This window comes from Muscardinus avellanarius (genome assembly GCF_963383645.1).
Source record: "Muscardinus avellanarius genome assembly, chromosome: 11".
NCBI classification, from domain to species: domain Eukaryota; kingdom Metazoa; phylum Chordata; class Mammalia; order Rodentia; family Gliridae; genus Muscardinus; species Muscardinus avellanarius.
The window spans coordinates 41,527,317-41,548,011 of record NC_137797.1 but is presented as its reverse complement, the minus strand read 5'-3'; the positions used below and the strand labels follow the sequence as shown (position 1 = coordinate 41,548,011).

The following is a 20,695-nucleotide window of genomic DNA, read 5'->3' as shown; positions in this document are numbered from 1 at the left end:
TTGGTTCATTAGCTCTGTTTAATTCCCCTGCCCCAGAGCCTCCCATCTGGAAATGTCAGAGAAATAGTATTTCTGTAGGCAAAGCAGCCAATGAACCCAAAGATTAAGTTCTAAACAGGCTCATTTCAGTCAGGGGGTGATAGGCAGAGGAGGAACAGGACTTGTCAAAGCCACAGAAGAGGCAAAACAAAGGTTCAAAACCAGGTCTTCTAACCACAACCTCTTTTTGTCTCACTGAGATAGTCTCAATAATCCAAGGAAATCCAAAGTCAGCACTTCATAATTTCCATATTTGTACCTATTTTCCAAATTTTCTCCATCTGTGTTCAGCTTGGATTTAACTATCTATTTTTGCATTCTTATTTCTTTATATCACAGTTTGAAGCAACTTCTCCAAGATATTTTTTCCATGAAGCTATTAATTGGGGTGAAAGCAAAATAAAAGGTCAGTATTTATATCTGGATTTTATATCTGTTTCCTCAAAAGATACCTTTGGGAGATACACTGAATCAATTCTTTATTGTTTCCATGTACTTGAGCCAGGGTGGTGATAATAGTAATAATTAAACTTCACATTCTATAGAAATTCAAATTATTTTTTATAAATAACCAGGGCTGAAGAGTTAGACAAAACGGATAACTATACAGCCTGAGAAGATGTCACTCAGTATCAGAAAACATTTTTTCTTAACCAGCTAGCCACCTGCTCTTTGATTCTTTCACATCCTATTTTTCCTTACCAGTTTTTATTTCTTTTAAGCAGGATGTTGATGGGAATTTGAAATTTAATTTGAGTGGTAAATAGAAAATAGGAATTCTTATCATTGTGTTTAAAATTACATTGATCCTCACCAGTTTTGGTTTGATACTTGTTCTCAGGAGACTAAACAAGACTGTAAATAACATTTTGAAGGAGATAAATTTATTTATCTAAATTTTTAGACATCTACCCATTGGAAAAATTTAAGGCTGTGAACTAAGATGATGTTTCAAGTTAGATGTACCCCTTAAGGAAAAAACATGTTTAAGTTTATGAAAAACATCATATTCATCTATATTTATGGTTTAGATTAAAACAGCTCATTTTTCTCACACATAATTTACCTAAAGGTTTGTATGTTTTTAATATAGAGACATCAACAGATTGTTGGGTGGAAAGAAATAATAGGATCTTATTCTTGTCTTTGGCAGAACTGTGGTTTAGCAACTGTGATTAGTAAGCATCTTCTGTGACTGACATATTCCAGAGAGGACAAATTTCTTTAACAATATCTTATGGTGACTGAAGATGTTCACTAGTTCTGAGTGTTTCTTAAGTCCTTCCTGCTTGAGCTTTACTTCTTGCCCTCTCCTAATAGAAGAAAATTCTCACTGGGATTCATTTGCGTTTCTAACAACCCACATGGAGATGATGCTAAACTCAGTGTTAAGGCTTATCATCACTTGCTTCCTCTTTCTAATGTAAATATTTGGGGGCAAGTTTTTCTCCATGAAACTAATAATATTTTTGATGACAGCCTGCAGTGATTTAAGGCTTCTGCCTCATCAACGTTAAGCTCTGGTTCCAGAGATATTGCATCATTTGTATTGAGCTTGAGGATGAATAGACAAACTTCAAATGAAATGTTTAATCATTCTATTCAAAAGCGGGCATTTCTTTTCAAGTGTTATACTTTGCATGATCCCACAATTTAATGATGGACGCTATTCTTTAATACAGTGCACGCTCCTGGAGAAGGAGCCAGTTGGACTCCCAGCTGGTGCCAAACTCCATCAACAGAATCATCTGCCCTTTGTGTGTTTCTGGTTCTCATCAGCGGGGACAGTGATTCCTTACATGGGAACTTGACCTTTCAGTGGCTTGAAGGAGGCTGCCCTTTGCTCTCAGAGTAGCTGGGGATGAGAAAGCCTGTCTCTCGCTTCACGCACACACAATGAAACGAGCTAGAAAGAGATTTGATGGTTTTAATTTGCTAGCTCCTCAAAGCAAGAGGCCCAGGGTTCTGTTTAAATTAACAGTGGTTACAGTCAGTCCCAGCTAGATCTTGATGTATTGTGTTGTATTGTGTTTAGAAGAATGGATGCATGCCAGAGGATAACTTCTAATTTTTACCCCTCAGGTTCTTGTCCTCACGAATGCCTTAACGGAGCTTTCTGTTCTAAGACGGGCACATGTGACTGTCAGATATTTCAGGCTCTGGGGACAAGATGCCAGATTGGTAAGTGTCAGGGGTATTTATGAGAGAATCATGGGACATGGAGAAGAACATTAAGGCATAATTTGCTACAGTAGTAGTCACCCATTGGGAGTTAGGACAGTCAAATTGGATATTATCTAGAGAGAGCATAATTAATTTTCAGCAATTTGAAGTGATTTAGAAACAATGTAAAAGAAAATACTTATGTTTACTTTCTCTCCACACCGATTTTTACAATTCTGAGTATTTCTACCTTATGTAGCACTACCTCACCAGGACTGGGCTCTCACTCATCTTTCTTTTACTATGTAAATTAGATTCATTATTTGGAGCCAGTTATTCTTTTTAACTTTAATTGGACATTATGTACTTTAAACTGAAATAGTTTTGAGAGTCCTTCAAAAACAAGGGAATTTTCTCCACAGTGGTTAAGATCTTATTTTAATAAGATCTTTTTTATCCATAGTGATTAAGATATTATTTAATAATGATCAATAACCATTTATTTAATCAACATTTATTAAACATCTACTAGACTCCAGTCTGGGGGCACTGGGGAATATATTTGTGAAACATAGAGACATGTTTCTACCCTCCTGGAGGTTGCAGTCTGGAGGAAGAAAACAATACACAAGAGATACACAATAATTAAACTTGGGAATATACAGGAAAGTACAAGATGCTATGATAATATGCCACAAAAGTAAGGCACACTTTCAGAAAAGACTGCTTTAAAATGGATCCTTCTGGGTCTTTTCCTGAAAAGGCCAAAGTTGGCCAGAACTAGTACCTTTAAGAAAATATTACAAAAGGAAGAGACATCAGGATTGCCCCTTATCTTTATAATCTCCATGAAATCATGGAATATATCAAAGTTCTGTTTAACAGTGGTTACAGTCAGTCCCAGCTAGATCTTGATGTACTGTGTTGTATTATGTTTAGAAGAATGGAACATCAAAGTGTTTTAAACATACCAAATGTTTAGTAGATGTTATTGATTTTTACATTATTTTTTTTGGCTTTTTTAGGTATATTTATTTTTTTTTATTTTTGTATGCCATTTTAAATATAATCTACATTATTATAAAGTAAAAGGTCTAAAAAACATTAAATAGCCGGGCATGGTGGCACATGCTTATAATCCCTGCGCTTGGGAGGCAGAGACAGGAGAATCCTGCAGGTTCAAAGCCAGCCACGCGCGCTGGCTTAGGAGACCCTGTTTCCAAATAAAAATATAAAAAAATAGGTGTCTGGGAGTGTAGCCCGGAGGTAGAAGGGCTTCCAGGAACCCCAGTACCACAAAATAATAATAACAATAAAAAATAAATAATAAAAAACATTAAATAGAAGGCTATCTACAAGGGCAGCCAGGATAATACCAGGAGAGGGATTTGTCTGATTTAAGAAGAACATCACTTGAGATTTGGCCAGTCTGATCATGATTTCCTAAATTCCATTAATCTTTGGACAACTAATGCTCCCGAACCCCAGTTTCCTGACATATAAACATGACTTTATTTTTTAAGACAGTCATCAGTTTTCTCTTTGAATGCCATAAAGATGTTTTAAAGAATTACGGGGACTGGAATACTCTTATGCTGCCTATGCTAATTTTTAGGACACCGAGTGGTGAAATTTTCTTTTGTTTTCTGAGCCACTTATTTGCTTTATCAGCATCAGCTTCTTTTTCTGTATCATTTTTCCTACTCTTCTTTTTCTCCTAGAGTCCTTCTCTTCTTCCTCCTTTTTCTTCTTCTTCCTCCTCCTTTTTCCTTTTCTTCCTTTACTTTTATCTTCTTTTTTTTGTGCTACTGGGGATTGAACACAGAGACAGTCTACCTGTGAGTTCATCCACAGCCATGTATTTATTTATTTAGTCATTCATTCATTCATTCATTCATTCATTTATGTTAGTGGTAGTTGAGATTGAACCCAGTTACATCCACCTCTGAGCTACATCCCTAGCCTTTTGTAAAAAAAAAAAAATTATCTTGAGACAGGGTCTTCCTAGGTTGCTGAGAGTCTCATTAAGTTGCTGAAGCTGGTCTCAAACCTATGATCCTATTGTCTCAGCTTCCCAAGTACTGAGATTACAGGTAAGTGCCACCATGCCTGGCTTAGAGTCTTCTTTTGGAAGTTTCAGAAAGTTTCTAACATAAATATTTTCTTCATAAGTTCGAGACCTTGTTTTTCTTTAAGGTTGATAGTTTTGAGACAATCTGGTAATTTTATAGTAGCTATCTCTTTCTGTGATACAGACCACCACAGAAGAAAATACTTATTTAAATGAAAATTAGAATCACTTATCATATATTACTAGAAGCAGGTCTAATTTATTTTATTCTGCTAATCATTATCCTATTTCTTTTCAGTCCCAAACATGGGCACTGGCAGAGATGGTATTTGCAAAACCTGGGGACAATATCATTTTGAAACTTTTGATGGCATCTACTATTACTTCCCAGGCAACTGCTCTTATATTTTTGCAAAGGACTGTGGTAATTTGGAGCCTCGGTATACAGTATGGGTAGGTGATTTTAGAATATAATTAGCTTAAAAATTGTATCTGGAAAAGCAGGTATTTTAAAAATATTGGACAAATGATGGAAAATAGATTATAATAATATACTTAATATATAGGGCTTTATTATTAATGGAATGGGTGAAATTTGTGGCTATATTGAGTATAATCCTATTATGATAATGCCTAGAACTGTGAGAAATAAGGTTTGAATCCACGTTGAAGGGTCTTACAGGCAACACAGAAGCGCCTATATCATGGTTGTCATAATATCACCTCTGTTCAGTATCCTCCATCTTCAGGTTTTATTTGATCAACTTGAGCCAGGGAACACAAAACAAAATTGGGCTGAGGATTTAGCTTAGAGCTATAATGACCCTGGGTTCAATCCTCAGTACAAAAAAAAAGGAACTAATCTTATTTATATCATGCTTCATATTAGTTATACACCCATCCGCAAACAGACATACAAATAGACTTATAAACACACAGAAAGAAATAGACACCCATATCTCTTCCCTTTCTAGTGGAGTTTGTCACTATTTTGGGGTAAGTCAATATGTGGGGTTTTTTGTTTTATTATTGTCACTATATGTTCCAGTCAGCATTCTTGAAGCCATAATCTAAAGACTTGACCTCTAATTTAGAGGAAATATTTGTGTGTGTGTGTGTGTGTGTGTGTGTGTGTGTGTGTGTGTGTGAGAGAGAGAGAGAGAGAGAGAGAGAGAGAGAGAGAGAGAAGGAGAAGAAGAAGAAGAAGAAGAAGAAGAAGGAGGAGGAGGAGGAGGAGGAGGAGGAGGAGGAGGAGGAGGAGGAGGAGGAGGAGAAGGGAGAAGGAGGAGGAGGAGAAGGAGGAGGAGGAGAAGGGAGGAGGAGGAGGAGGAGGAGGAGGAGAAGGGAGAAGGAGGAGGAGGAGGAGAAGGTAGAAGGAGAAGGAGGAGGAGAGGAGGAGGAGGAGGAGGAGGAGGAGGAGGAGGAGGAGGAGGAGAGAGGAAGAAGAAGAAGACAGGGAAGGAGGAACCATTTATAACTCCAAAGGCCACACCCCAGGGACCCACCTCCTCCAATCACATCCACTTCTGGGATCACAACCCTCAAGACTCAGTTATATCAGCTTCAAACACTAATTTATGAGCTCTTCGAGGGGCCATTTTATATCTAACTGTAATACCATATAAGCATTGGATAGAGCTGAGCCCATTAGGCTTTGGTAATTTTATTTCCCTTGCACATTTCCCTTGAATAAACAGCTATTCTAGATTTGTTTGTTGCATTTTCTTTAATCATTGTCCCCCCCTTAGTCCCTATGTCTTTAAAACACTTCTTAAAATGGCACTCTCTTAATTTCTTTTCCCCATAATACATTCCAGAGTAGCTGCTTTGGAGGTCTACTGTGCACCTGGCATCTGGGATTTCTTTTCATCCTTCTCTTGGAGAATTTTGTTTTTTTCTGCCCTGTATTGTTTCTCCTGTTTCTGGGATCCAAACAAGTGTCTAGTGATCTGGGAACCTTGCTCATACTTTAGAGTAGGATTCTGAAACTTACTGGAAACCACCGGCCCGTGTTTGTACTGGTGTTTAAGTACCTTAGGGACTCTTTTCCTCTGTTTACTTTAATTCGCTAGTTGATTTTTGGAACAGGAAGACACTTTCCTGGAAAGTGTACATGACATAGAATAGTTTGAACATTTCTTTATGATTTGGAAAACACGATTTCGGATAATTTTACATATAAACCTTGTTCCCACTCCTCTGTCCCCAGTTTTTTTTTTTTTTAGATCTTCTTTTTATCCCTAGAGTTTTAAGATTTAATGCTTAAGTTAGTGTTTTAATTTTTTTCTTTTGTGTTTTTTCTTTTGTTATTGTATGTTGGGCATTTGATAGGCCTTTTCAAAGTTTTATAAATCTTTAGTTTTGAAATACTATTTCTCCTTCCTTCCCTCCTTCCTTCCTTCTCTTCTTCTACTACTGGGGATAGAACCTAGAGCTTTGTGTGTGATAGGCAAGTACTAGACCACTGAGCTACATCCCCAGCTCAATATTTCTTATTTTCCTTTCTTCTTTTTTAGGAATTCTATTGTTTAAATATCAAGGCTCCTTGGCTGAGTGCTCCCTTGATTTTCTTATTGATTTTTACTTATTTTCCTCTTTGTTTTCTTTTTTGTTCCATGTTTAGACACTTTCCTTTCAGATCTTAGATCTTTTTTAATTTTTTTTTTTTTTTTTTGGTGGTACTAGGGATGGAACCTCTACCTCCAGGATATCCTCCCAGACCTATTTTATTTATACTTTGTATAGAAACAGAGTCTCACTAAGTTCCTGAGACTGAGAGCCTCACTAAGTAGCTGAGGCTGGCTTCGAACCTGTGTGATCCTCCTGTCTCAGCCTCCCAAGCGCTGGGATTATAAGCCTGTGCCACCACGCCTGGCTCAGCTCTTAGATCTTTACCTCTCACGCTTTCTATTTTAATTACAAATTTCTTCTATTATGTTATCAGTACCCAATTGTATATTTTTTCTTTGAATTTACTTTTATTTTATTTTATTTTTTGAAGAACTGGGGTTTAAACCCAAGGGCATTCTACCTTTGAACTACACCCCAGCCCTATTTTTTATTATTTATTTTGATACAGGATCTAAGTTGCAGAGGGTCTCACAAGTTGGTGAGACTGGCCTCAAACCTGTGATCCTCCTGTCTCAGCTTCCCAAGTACTGGGATTACAAGCATGTGCCACCATGCCCGGCTCTTGAATTTACTTTTAAACAGCACTTAATTATTTTGTGGAAGGCATATACTTACATTTTTTTTCCTGAAGATATAAATTATGAACTTTTAGAAGTTTTTTCACTTTTCTGAATTGTTTCTGTTTTCCTTGATTTCCTTTCTATTGTTTATTTACTTGATTTCTGTCTTTCATATTGGAGACTTTTAACAAGTGACTGACTCATAAATACTTGTTCACACTTGAGAAGACTCTGGGAGTTAATTGGAAGCTTCTTTTTTGTGGCAGAAGAGGTTAAACCCAGGGACTTTCTATCTCTGACCTATCCCCTCAGCCATTTATTTATTTACTTAATTTTAAAACAGGGTCTTGCTAAATTGCTGAGACTGGCCTTGAGCCTGCAATCCTCCTGTCTTAGCCTTCCAAGCACTGGGCTTACAGGCGTGCGCTACCATTACAGGCTATGAAAACTCTTGATATGTGGAGAGGGCTTATTTGGCGAGTTTTAGACTGAGCAGGGATCTTCTTGTTTCATTAGATAATCCCCCAAATATTAACCTTTTCCATTTTGTTTCTCCAAAGAAGACTCCTCCAACATCCTGCTTGGTTTAGAAGCTGGTGTTTGAGTATTGACAATATTAGAGGCACATCCTTCCTTCAGGCTTTGGTACCTGCTCTTCCTTTGGGCTTCTCCACTGTCCAGATTTATACCTGGCTTGCTCCCTCTCCTCACCTTTACCAGAACTTCACCACCTCAGGGAGGCCTTCCTTGGCCTCTCACTCTAAAATTGTCCCCCAAAACCTGACACATATACTGTATCTCCTTTCCCTGCTTAATTGTTAGCTTTAATGTCAATTAAAAATAAACGCATATTTAAACATAATAATAAATATTTAGTTATTTTAAGCCATCTTCCTGTAATGGAATACAAGTTACATGAGAGCAGATATGTTTGTCTGTTTAATTGGTTCCTATATCCACAAAAACTAGAACAGTGCCTAGAAAATGAGTGATAAATGAAATTTGCTGATTAGACATTAAATTAATGTACATTACATTTCTATGTTATTAAAACTTTATTTTAATACTGGTGATTGTTTTAAAATTGTGAAGTTGTTATGTTTAGTGACATCATGGCAACTTTTTTTTTTGTGGTGATGGGGATTGAACCTGGGGCTTGCAAATGCTAAGCAAGTGCTCTATGACAGCTACATCCCCAGCTTCATGGCCATTTTTTTTTAACATTTAAATATTGTTCGATACAAAGCTCCATTTGAAGCTGTTTTATTATTTTTTAATAGGTTATAATATGGGCATAAATATTATAAGTGTGATTCGTTGTCATCTTTAACAGTTTTGTATCAGAACTTTTTCCAATCTATACTAAGTAGCTTTGGAATATTAACATCCAACATAAAAAAATTCAAATCTGTTTAAAAGTCTAAAATTTGCATTTTAGAAAGCTAATTCTATTGCCCAATTTCTAAGGTAAATATTTATTTTCTCTCAAAAATCCTGAATGTAGTTATAACTTTGCAAAGTATCTAGGGATGAGTAATATCATTAAACTATACACGTACTGTTTTAGTAACTAAAATGGATCATACGTTTTGTTCGTTCCTATGCTTCATTTTTGTTTTTCTCCATTCAAGGTTCATAATAGCCCTAGATGCCTTGGTTCTGTGTATTCTTGTTATCGATCAATCAGCTTGTTCTTTTCAAACCAAGAGGAAATTCGAATTTACGGTCATGAAATAAAAAAAGATGGACTCAGGTAAGATATGATAACTGATATTATGAAAACAATAAGATTAATTGGATTTTAAAACATCTCAGACTGCAGGTGAATTTTGTAGAGTAGAAAGATATTTTTCCTTCAACAATCCCTTTAGGTTGTGTCACATAGCCATCCAAAATTCCAAGTTTCTGAGGCCAGCCAAGTTACATGGAATCTCACCATTTACCTTCCTAATTCTTGTGCAGGATACAAATATGTTTATATAAGTAGAAATATGATAATTATATTTTTTCTGAGAAATTGAAGAGATATCTTTATAGTTCAACTCTGATTAATTTTGTTCTCTTTTTGAAGTATTTTCTCTTTTTTTCTTTAAAGCAAGACCTTACAGAAATCCATTTTATTTTGTTTTGGGAATTATTATGGAAATCCTTTCCAAGTTTATGTGAATGGGGTTTAAGTATCATTTGAGATTTTTTTATATTGAAGTTTGACAAAAACTCAGAGCCAATACATAAGTGGTCTTAATTGAATAGATAAGAGAAGAGCCACTCTGGCTTCCTATTTACCAAAAATATGACCTGAGAGTTTGGGTAAGGGATTTTTATATATTTGACAGAAGGTTTTATGCATTCTAAATTTGGAATACTGTAGAATAATCTACCTCCAAATCTAAAGAATTTAGAGACACTCAATTTTAAATATACCCTAGCTGAGTTATGCTAGAAAAAGTGAATTGTGAGCTGGACAATTATCCATCATTCAGAATCTAGTCTCAATGGTATGAGCCATGGAGGTTTATCTTGGTCAACATTCTCACTGCTGTAATCCAAAACAACAGACCACACAACTTAAAAGGATGGAAGATTTACTTGCTCACAGTTTTTTTTTTTTTTTAGGTTTCAGGGTTCAGTCCATGTCAGGCCAGGTGTGTAGACCTCAGGACATGACAGCAGGAAGAAGAGAGAGGGAGAGAGCAAGCCTCTGCTGTTACATTGTGGATGCCATTGAGAGAGAGAAGAGAGAGAGAGAGAGAGAGAGAGAGAGAGAGAGAGAGAGCGAGAGAGAGAACGGGAACCATATAATCCATATAATCCCCAAAGTCACACCCCCAGGGACCTCTCTTTAGCAACCAAGATCCCCTCCCCTTTCAACATTTCTAACTTGTTTCTGTGAGGGTCAGGGGGACATTATAAATCCAAACTACTGCAGAGTGAATTTTCCTCAGTTTAGATTTCTTAAGACTCGGCAAGGGTAGCAGAGGGGTTTGAGAAAAAGCACTAAGGGAACTTTGTCATAGTCTGGCAACCAGCCCCACCTTTCAGAGTTTTCTTAATTTTCTTATAAAAAATAGCTTAGCACTTAAATGAGAAGATGAGGCAGTTAAATGTGTATTTCCAGGAGCTGAATTTAAACAGTTAATTTAGCATTCTGAAATATGTGGGATTTTGGGAAATATGATGGGCATTTAAAATTATTATACTTTGTAAAACTGATAGGCCATGAGATAGATTTTTAAGAGAATGTTCACTCTTTGTTAAATGGAAAATGTAATGTTTAGTTTTAATAAAGAGAAAGCTTTTCTATGAGGATTTCCAGTTGTAGGATAGAAAAAAAATGCAATTTTCTTATTATTTAGCAATGTTGCTTATACTAATGCAGTTTTTGGCCTGGGGCCTAACTCATAGCAAATGTTAGAGAAATAGTTTCCAAAATGAACTCAAATATTTGTAGCTCTGCATAATATGCCTTGCCATTTTGGATTTAGTTCTATCAACTGTGAAATAAAAGAAATTAATACAAATAAACCTGTATACTTTTTAGCATGAATCTGTACATTCATTTTAGTTTATACTTTAATATTTCCTATTATAAAACAAGTTCAGAACTCCATACATATTGTGCATGGAGCTTGTCTTAGGCTTATTTGAGTTTACCTTATTCTGTTATCCCCTATCTCTTTTAGTATTGTTCTATGTTATAAACTTAGGATAATCATGGATGTACATTTTTCTTTTTAAAAATTGTGTAGTTAATCACTGACTGTGATAGAGAGAAAACAATCAAGTGGCAACATACAAAAAAAATTTAGCTCTAATATAGCAACTATATTTCAAAATAATTAACATCCCATTACTATGTTTATAAAATATTATTCTCTTTTCCAAGTATAGTTTTTACAATCTTGTAAACTCAAACAAGTGATATTTTTCAGTGTTTTTTAAACTGACTTCAGCTATGAATTTCTCATATTTGTATTATGTAATAAGAACGTATTTACTCTTCTTATTTGTTCTTCAATTTAAATTTTAAATTTCTGTCCTGTAACTAATTTTCTCTAAATATCTGTAAAAAATTATTGTGCAAATGTTTAGAGATATGTTGCATTACTTCTTTGGGAATCATCCCTTTGTCTGTTATTACATTTATTTTCATAGTTTTATTGCATGTAGTCGTGTTTTCTGGAATGGGAATTATTAATTGGAAATTCTTGAGATAAATATATGAAAATACAGTATAAGTCTGACATGCTATCTTAATAGAATATGCTTCATTCATATTTATGGATGGAAAAACATTGCTGTTTTTGATGTATTCTAGTGATTTTGCTTTTAAAATGTCCAATTGTTTCATTTTTTTGGGTTCCCTTATGTCTTTTACTTGCTTTCTATGTGCACAAGATTATGAAAAATGGTAAATTTAAGCATTGTATTGGGAGCTTAAATATTCGATGTAACTCTTGTTTAAATAGGCCAAATTGCATTTAATTTAAAAATTAGAAAATAACTTCTATGCAATACTGTTAGATAAAATGTATACCTAAGCTGGGCATGGTGGCGCACGCTTGTAATCCCTGTCCTTGGGAGGCTGAGATAGGAGGATCGCACAGGTTCGAAGCCAGCCTCAGCTACTTAGTGAGGCTCTCAGCAACTTAGTGAGACCCGGTTTCCAAATAAAATATAAATTAGGTCTGGGAGTATATCCCGGAGGTAGAAAGCCTCTGGGTTCCACCCCCAGTACCACAAAAAAAAAATGTATACCTAATAATGTTCTTTTCAGCATTATGATGTAATTATTAATCATTCATAGGCATTTTTCTTTTAGAAAATAATGATTTATGCCAAAGTGACATTTTGATGATAAAAGTTATTTCTGCATAGCCACATTGAAAATTAAATTAAAGTTAGAACTTAAGTATGTTTGTATATTTTGATCATTTTTTTTACTTCAAAACTGCTTAACGTAAATTTTAGATTTTTTAACTTCCCAGATAAAAATTACACTTAAGCCCTCTTAATACATAAGGTTATGTTTTAGATTTTAAAGTTACTGACAATTAGCAAAGTGTGTATTTTTGATTGGTTGAAAGAAGCATCAAGCTGTAAGTATAAACTCCAAATGAATGTGGGGAAAGATAATAATTTTCAACATCTTTTAATTTCAATATGAAAATTTCAAGAATGTTGAGGTTTTCTATAGGATGGATGATTCTTTGGGGGCATCATCATTGCATCATTTATTCAATAACTGAGCAACAATTCTTTTTTAATTATAAAAAACCATTATCAAAAAGAAAACACATCACCTACAATTCATCCTTCACTCTAATTCTGAGATTGCCTTTGTTCTATTTTTCAAGTTTAACTTTGCCGCAGACAATTGGCCAGATTTTCATTGAGAAACTAGCCGACTACATTTTGGTGAAAACTACATTTGGCTTTTCATTGGCTTGGGATGGAATATCAGGAATTTACCTCAAACTGTCTGAGGAGCATAAAGGAAAGTCGTGTGGCCTGTGTGGAAACTACAATGGTATTCAGTCTGATGACTTCATCATTCAGCAAGGTAAGCAGGGAGCTGAAGAAACATGTGGGCATGTTCTCAAGTCTGTTTTCTTTGCTGAATAAACCATTAGTGCCCAGAAAACTTGTAGGTTGGAGGAAAGTCCTGTCCATCAATTGCCTACTGTAGCGATTTTAAGTGAAGGTTGACTAAGAAGACATTTTTGTGTTATACTTGAAAACTCTGAGCTAGTTTACATTTGCTAAATTAAAATGCCACCCTTATTCACATAGAAAATAGTAATTAAGCATTTTCTTTGTGTCAGCAGCTTGGGAGACATCTGTATCTACTGCTGTAGGAATTTGTAATGTATCAGTGAACAAAACCAAAACCCCTCTGCTCTTGGAAATTATCTTGTACTGATGGAAGCTCTTTTGAATCAAACATGTACTTTATGAGAAAAGCTATTTTGCCTCCAGTCTTGATAGGAATATATAAATGACAATAGTTCTATAAAAATAATAATGTAAATAGAATTATAAAATTTGAATAGAAACTCTGAGGGGTTTTATATACTTATCTGACTATCTATTAAATTTGCTTATAACTAACCTCAGTGAGTTACTAGAAATGGGGTCTTTCAATTTGGGTACTAACTAGTGTGCAGGGGCAACAGAAGAAGAGATTCACAAGCCATTCTCATGATTTAGGTCCACACATAGAGATGCAATCTGAACATTGTCCTTAATACTAATTGACCTGGTTTTGAATCTTGTTTTAACGCTAAAATTTGACTTTAGGTAAAGTTTGTTTTTTATTTTTATTTATTTTATTTTTTTATTATTATGCTTTTTATTTTATTTATTTTTATTGGTGCACTGTATTCATACATCATAATGGGATAAAAAAAAAACGTTTGTAGACATACATGCACACATCGCCCAATTAGCCCCTACCCGATCTCCACCCCATTCCCTCCTCATCCCTCCGTCCCATGCTTGGCTTAGTGGTTGACATCTAGTATTATAGCAATTTATCCAAAATTAACAATGATAATCTCACAGAACAGTTTCATTTGTCTGCTACCAAGCTTTAGATGACTTAAAGATAACATTTCAATATTTCTTTTTGCTTTCTTTCTTACCAGAGAATATTTTTTCTTTTTTTTTTTTTTTTTAGGTGAAACTATCATACATTTATTTATTTATTTTTCAGAAAAAAAATCTATCCTAATGTGGAATATGGTCTCTAGATACCCAAAACGATCTCGAAAAAGAACAAAGCTAGAAGATGTATATTTTCTGATTTCAAATCATATAAAGCTACAATAACTGAAACAGTGTAGTGCTGTTATAAAGGCAGATATATAAACCATTGGAGTTAAATAAAAGCCTAGAGATAAATTCTTCCATATATTGTCAAGTTATTTTTGACAAGGTTTCCACGAACATTTGGTGGAGGAAATAATAATCTTTTAACTAAATATTGTTGAAAAATAATAATTACATGGAAAAGAATAAAGTTGGACCCTTACCTAATTTCATATACAAATATTAACTCAAAATAGATAAAAGACCTAAATATAAATCTTAAGACTATAAACTTTTAGAAGAAAATCGGGGTGATTAAACCTCACAACATTAAAATTGGCAATGATTTCTTGGATATGATTTCAATGGCACAGGCAACAGAAGGGTAAACAAACTCCCTAAAAAATAAAAAAAATACTGTATATCCAAAGACAATGTAAACAGAGTTAAAAGTTACTGATAGAATGGGATAAAATATTTCCAAATGCTATATCTGAAGGTATATTAATATTCCAACTAGAAATCCTAAAAATTAGCAACAATAAAGGCAAACAATACAATTTAAAGATATGTAAAAGACTAACATAAATAATGAATCTCCACAGATACCCAATCTTAGTTGTCTGTTGGATGGAAAATCTTGTTTCTCTGGTTCTGGTGTGTGTTACCTATTTCTTCTTTGTAGTTTATCTCTTTGAGTACTTTCTCTAGCGCTGGTTTTGAAGACATAAATTCCTTCAGTTTCTGTTTGTCATGGAAGCTTCTTATTTCCCCATCTAATTTGATAGAAAGTTTTGCTGGGTAGGAAATTTTTGGCTGGAAGTTGTTTTCTTTCAGAGTTTGGAATATGTTACTCCAAGCCCTTCTGGCTCTCATGACTTGGTTTGGGAAGTCTGGAGTGATTCTAATTGGTTTGCCTCTGAATGTCACTTGGCCTTTTGCTTTTGTTGCCTTTAAGATTCTCTGCTTGGCTTCCACATTGGTCATTTTGACAATTATGTGGCATGGGGATCCTCTTCTCCGATCCTGTCTAAAGGGAGTTCTATAAGTTTCCTGGACCTGTGTATCGACCTCTTGCTCTATGTTTGGAAAATTTTCTGCTATTACTTTTTTAAAGAGATTGTTGGTCCCTTTGGTTTCACCTTCTTTTCCCTCCTCTATTCCAATTATTCTTAGGTTAGCTTTCTTAAAATGGACCCATATTTCTTCAATGTCAGATTCCTGTTGTTGGATTTTTTTTTCTAAATTAGAATCTATGTGTTCTTTTTTGGAGTGATCGTCTTCTAAGAGCGAGATTATATTCTCCATGTGGTGTAATCGGTTGTTTGTACTTTGAATTGAGGCCTTTACTTCATTAATTGCATCCTTTATCTCTTTTTGGCTCTCTCTGAATTCTTTTTGAAACACCTCTATTATTTCTAAAGTTATTTTCCTGATTTGATCTTCTAGAAATCTCTGAATTTCTGTTTTATTGGGTTCTGATGTTGTGGGGTTGTGGGCATTCATTGCTCCAGTGTTATTCCTCTTTCCCATGATTTCAGAAGTTTGTGCCTTCTCTTAGTTCTTCTCTTGGGTCACTACGACTTCACTTAAGGTGCTCTGGATCTTGAGTCTGTGGTATCTCAGTCACCACTACTCCTTTACTGGGTTGTATCGCAGAGTCTCAGACCCAGGGAGTCAATCGAGGCTGCTTTAGACCATGGGGGATGCCAGGTTGGCTGTTCTCCTATGGTGTGATATCTCTGCCACCACCACTCCCCCACTGGGTCAAGTCCCTGGGAGTGCAGTACTGGAATTTCTTCTCTAGGGGCCGCAATTTGACTCACTGTTGTTGAGTGCACCAATGGAGCTGTAGCAGACTTGGTGAATTCACTGCTGCTGCCGCCGATGGCAATATGGCGCCACTGTCACATCCTCAGCCATGAGGCTGGCATATTTCTTCTCTGGTTTTGCGCTCCGCTCTGAGTCCCTGCAGGGTGTGCTGAGCTCAGCCCCTGGGAGCTTTAGATGCTCCCTGCGCTGAAAAATGTGCCGTCCAATGAACTCACCGCTGCCGCCGGTAGTATGGCGCTGCTGCCACGTCCTCGGGCGTGAGGCCGGCATATCTCTCTGTGGCTCTGAGCTCCGTTCTGAGTCGCCCTCCTCTCTGGGGCCTGGTGCTGCAAGGAAAGATGGTGCCCGCCGCTCTGCGCCATGGCTCCGGCCGCAGCACTGCAATCTGTTTTTTTCCTGGTGTCTCATTTTTCCAGCCCTCTTTTTCTCTGTCCCTTGTAATTACATTTTTTGTTTCTCTGCTGATGGTGTTTTCTGACTATGAAAGGTGCTGATAATGTAGTAATAGAGATTGGTTGTTAGCGGGCCTCATAAGCCCTGCTTTTCTCCGTTGCCATCTTCCCGGAAGTCCTTATTTTTATTTTTTTGCGGTACTGGGGATTAAACCCAGGGGAATTCTACTTCTGAGCTACACTTCCAACCCCGTTTTATTATTTATTTTGAAACAGGGTCTCACTAAGTTGCAGAGAGCATTACTAAGATGCTGAGGCTGGCTTCAATTCACCAGCAATCCTCCTGTCTCAGCCTCACAAATACTGGAATTATAAGCATGCGCCACCATACCTGGTTGACTTTGGTAAAGTTTATAATTTGATCATTTAATATTTCTTTTTTTTTTTTTTTTGGTGGTACTGGGGTTCCTGGAAGCCCTTCTTCCTCCGGGCTACACTCCCAGACCTATTTTATATTTTTGAAACAGGGTCTCTTACGCCAGCGCAGCTGGCTTCGAACCTGCGTGATCCTCCTGTCTCCGCCTCCCAAGCGCGGGGTATACAAGCGTGCGCCACCATGCCCGGCGATCATTTAATATTTCTGATGATCACTATCTTCAGCTGTTAAATGAGGATACAATAATTCAGAGTTCACAGAGTAGTCAATAATAATAATGTACCTTGGTACTATTTATAATAATAGTTAATATGAGCACATAGCTATATTAAACCCAACCTTCATAATGTCCTTTAAACTAGGTAGATTTTCTTAATCTTAGAACAAGGACGAAAGGCTATGTGTCCAACATAACATAGCTTGTAAATAATACTGTTTGGGTTGGATCACAGATATCATTGATCTGACTTGTTCTCAATACTCTGCTTAGTTACCTATGTGAATAATTGCCTTTGAACCATAATTTTCTACATAATACCTTTTTTCAATATCACGAAATTAATAGACTAGTTTTTTGTATGTTGTATTTTCAGGCACAATAAAAGGACTGCTTAAAATGTGGGCTCATGAGTCAGCTTGTAGGATTTAAATCCTGCTTTGTCATTTATTCAACTTACTAAGTTGAAATATCTATATCTATATATATCTCATAGAACTGTAGGTAATAAAAGAGACTATCTATGTAGAAACACTTAGAATGCCTGTTGTATAGATAAGGCTGAATACATTTTGTTTAATTTGTAATCATCTCTAAGCATTCCTCAATAAGCCTATAATGAAGCTGAGATGAAACGTTTGGAAATGTCTTTATGTAGCTTTAAGAAGGCCTCATTAGCATGCAAGCATTTTGTTGAGGATGGATAATGCAACATCAGGATCAGTTCACTGAGAGCTACATTAGAGAGCAAGACTCCAAGGGTTCCATTTCCTCATATATAAAAGAGAGATAATAACAATGATCCGGAGAGCTTCCCAGACTGTGCATATCTAATGAGAAAAATGTAAATGAAAGTGCTCCGAAGTCCCCAGCACAATACAAATGGACAGCATTTTGCATTTTGTTGGGTGTTTGGAATGAGAAGGCTGGCAAATTTAGAATCTGGAGACTTAACTAGGAAGCAGGGTTTGGGATTTAGGCTGTACCAGTCAGATGGTCATTATTGATTTATTTTTCTTCTGGATCAATGCTTCATGAAAACAATTAGACTCAGTCCAGTTTGCAGAGTTAGAAAAGACTGCCTTGGGTGACTTCCCTGGAGACATCCAGGGAATGTGGTGGGGGAGGTAGGGATAAAAACAGCCTCTGCTCTCAAGAGATCTGAGAGGCGGGCCAGGCAGACTGATAACCTGGAACATAAAATGGTTGTTTACAGTGAGGTCACTGGGGTTGAATGCAAAAGGATGTTGGTGGGTTAGAAATAGGGAAGACCAAGAACAGAAAGGGAGGGACATATGTTTTCTCTAATATGCTCAAGCTAGGGAGTATTTGGGATACCAGAGGGACTCCAAATAATGGAAGAGATCCTCAGTGGAGCCAGGAGGGAAGGGTAGGGGAGGAAGAAGGCTGAGGTTCATTAATGGAAATGCTACCTGGGACTATGTATGTATAACATTGTTAACCTGGACACTCAGTATTGGGAGGGAGGGAAATGGGGAGGCGGTGGAGGGGTACCAAGTACTGTGTGAATATATGCCACTGTCAACATGATCTACATTATGGTGTGAGACTATAATGTGCCAATACTATATATATATATTCATTATCTATACTATATATAATAAATGAAATGTTAAATACAAAAATAAAAACAAATTAGGGAAAAAAGAAATTGGGAGACCAGCAGGAGGCAGATGAATGGTTGAACTGGCAGAAGCAAAGACCCTTGAAGATAAGTGGAAGGAGCCCCCAAAGAGATTGCAGCTTCTTCATGATTTTATTTGGCACATAATATAAAGCAGAGTAATTACAAAAATCTAACAACTTGTAGGTATGTGACAAGAAACTGTCTTTCTATTCCCTCCCTATTGTAAAAATGCAAGAAAATGCCCACAGATGAGCTGTATTGGCTTTAGCTTTAAGCTGCCTAGTATTTGCTTGAAACTCTGCCTGTGTTTTTCTGATTAGATAAATCTATAGAGAGAAGGAGTTGGGTAGTTTGAATGCCGATGCACATGTAGTTTCTTAAAAGTAATTAAAACTTTATTTTTCTCTGCATCTTACTCATCCTTCAGGGATGACTTCACAAAGAAACAAGACAATTCAGAGTTTCTGCACACAGGAAGATTGAAATGTGTTGTCTAGTTGAGAATTCTGATTCCATAATTCATGTCTCTATCTCACTACACACTGGCACGGACGTCCTGGTTTGCTCTCATTTTTCCCAGCATAATAATGAATAGCATCTCCTCTTTACTATGAAAGTGTCCCAGTCTGGAAAATAAATTATTATACTTAGACCTTATTTTATATGAACCATTTTAGTTTTAGACTAGCATGCTCCCAGGCCACAAATAGACATGGATTTAAAATTTCACAACTTTTGTAACTCTTTTGTGAATGCAATGTAGCAAAAGAAGTTAAGTACATGGCTCAAAAGCCAAGATTAAAGTGAACTCTAAGGGATTACCCAGGTTGTTTATTAACATTAAAATTTGTGCACACACACACACACACACACACACACAAACACACACACTTGTGTATATATACATATGAGCCATATGGAAATATTTTGGCTTTTTAGACTTTAAAAATTATGTTTTAAAATGAAATGTGATTATAAATTTACTTTTAAAGAAAACTTATTTATGTATTTATTTATGTCTGAATTTATTTATTTAATGTGGTGCGGGGAATTGAAACCAGGGGCATTCTACTTCAGAGCTATACCCCCAGCCTGATTTTTTATTCTTTACTTTGAAACAGTGTCTCACTAAGTTGAAGAGGGCCTCACTAAGTAGCTGAGGCTGGCCGTGAACCCTGACCCTCCTGTCTTGGCCTCTCAAGTACTAGAATTACAAGCATGCACCACCACACCTGGCTTATTTTATTTATTTTTTATTTTTGTGTTTTGGGATTGAACCCAGGGACATTCTACCTTGGAGCTGCACCCTCAGTCATATTTTAATTTTTGCTTGAAAACAGGGTCTCATTAAATTGCTGACAGCCTCCCTAAGTTGCTGAGACTGGCTTCAAACCTTTGATCCTCCCATATCAGCCTCCCAAGTGCTGGAATTACAGATGTACAACAGCATACCAGTTCTTTTGCCATTTTCATATTTTTTATTTTGATTTTTTATTGGTGTACTGTAGTCATACATCTTAATGAGACACAAGATGGTAGAGGCATCACTCATTTATCCCTTTCCTGATTCCCAACACATTAGAGCAGGCCAGACTAATTTTTTTGGGGGTGGATCTGGGGGTGGAACCCAGGGGCATTCGACCTCCAAGCTACACCCTATCCCCTATTTTATTCTTTATTTTGCAACAGGGTCTCACTGAGTTGCAGAGGGCCTCACTAAGTAGCTGAGGCTGTCCGTGAACTGTGATCCTCCTGTCTCAGCCTTCCGAATGCTGGGATTACAAGCATGCGTCATCACGCTCGGCTAGGCAAGACTAATTTGAATATTCTAAAATTCTCATTTAATAAATATTGCAAACTTCCATAATTTGTATTCATTTATTTAGCAAATATAT

At 36.3% G+C, this 20,695-nt stretch overlaps 1 protein-coding gene across 2 annotated transcripts in view; it reads left to right on the top strand.

Annotated features, from left to right (window-relative positions):
• The window catches only part of OTOGL (otogelin like), a gene marked incomplete at both ends in the record, with an annotated part of 138,688 nt that overhangs the window by 6,780 nt on the left and 111,213 nt on the right, over positions 1-20,695 (top strand). For both annotated transcript variants that reach the window (XM_080706671.1, XM_080706670.1), the window contains 5 exons: positions 379-445; positions 2,122-2,220; positions 4,572-4,726; positions 9,096-9,217; positions 12,822-13,027. In XM_080706671.1, the coding sequence (XP_080562797.1) occupies positions 379-445; positions 2,122-2,220; positions 4,572-4,726; positions 9,096-9,217; positions 12,822-13,027 (649 nt within the window). The remainder of the gene's footprint in view (positions 1-378; positions 446-2,121; positions 2,221-4,571; positions 4,727-9,095; positions 9,218-12,821; positions 13,028-20,695) is intronic.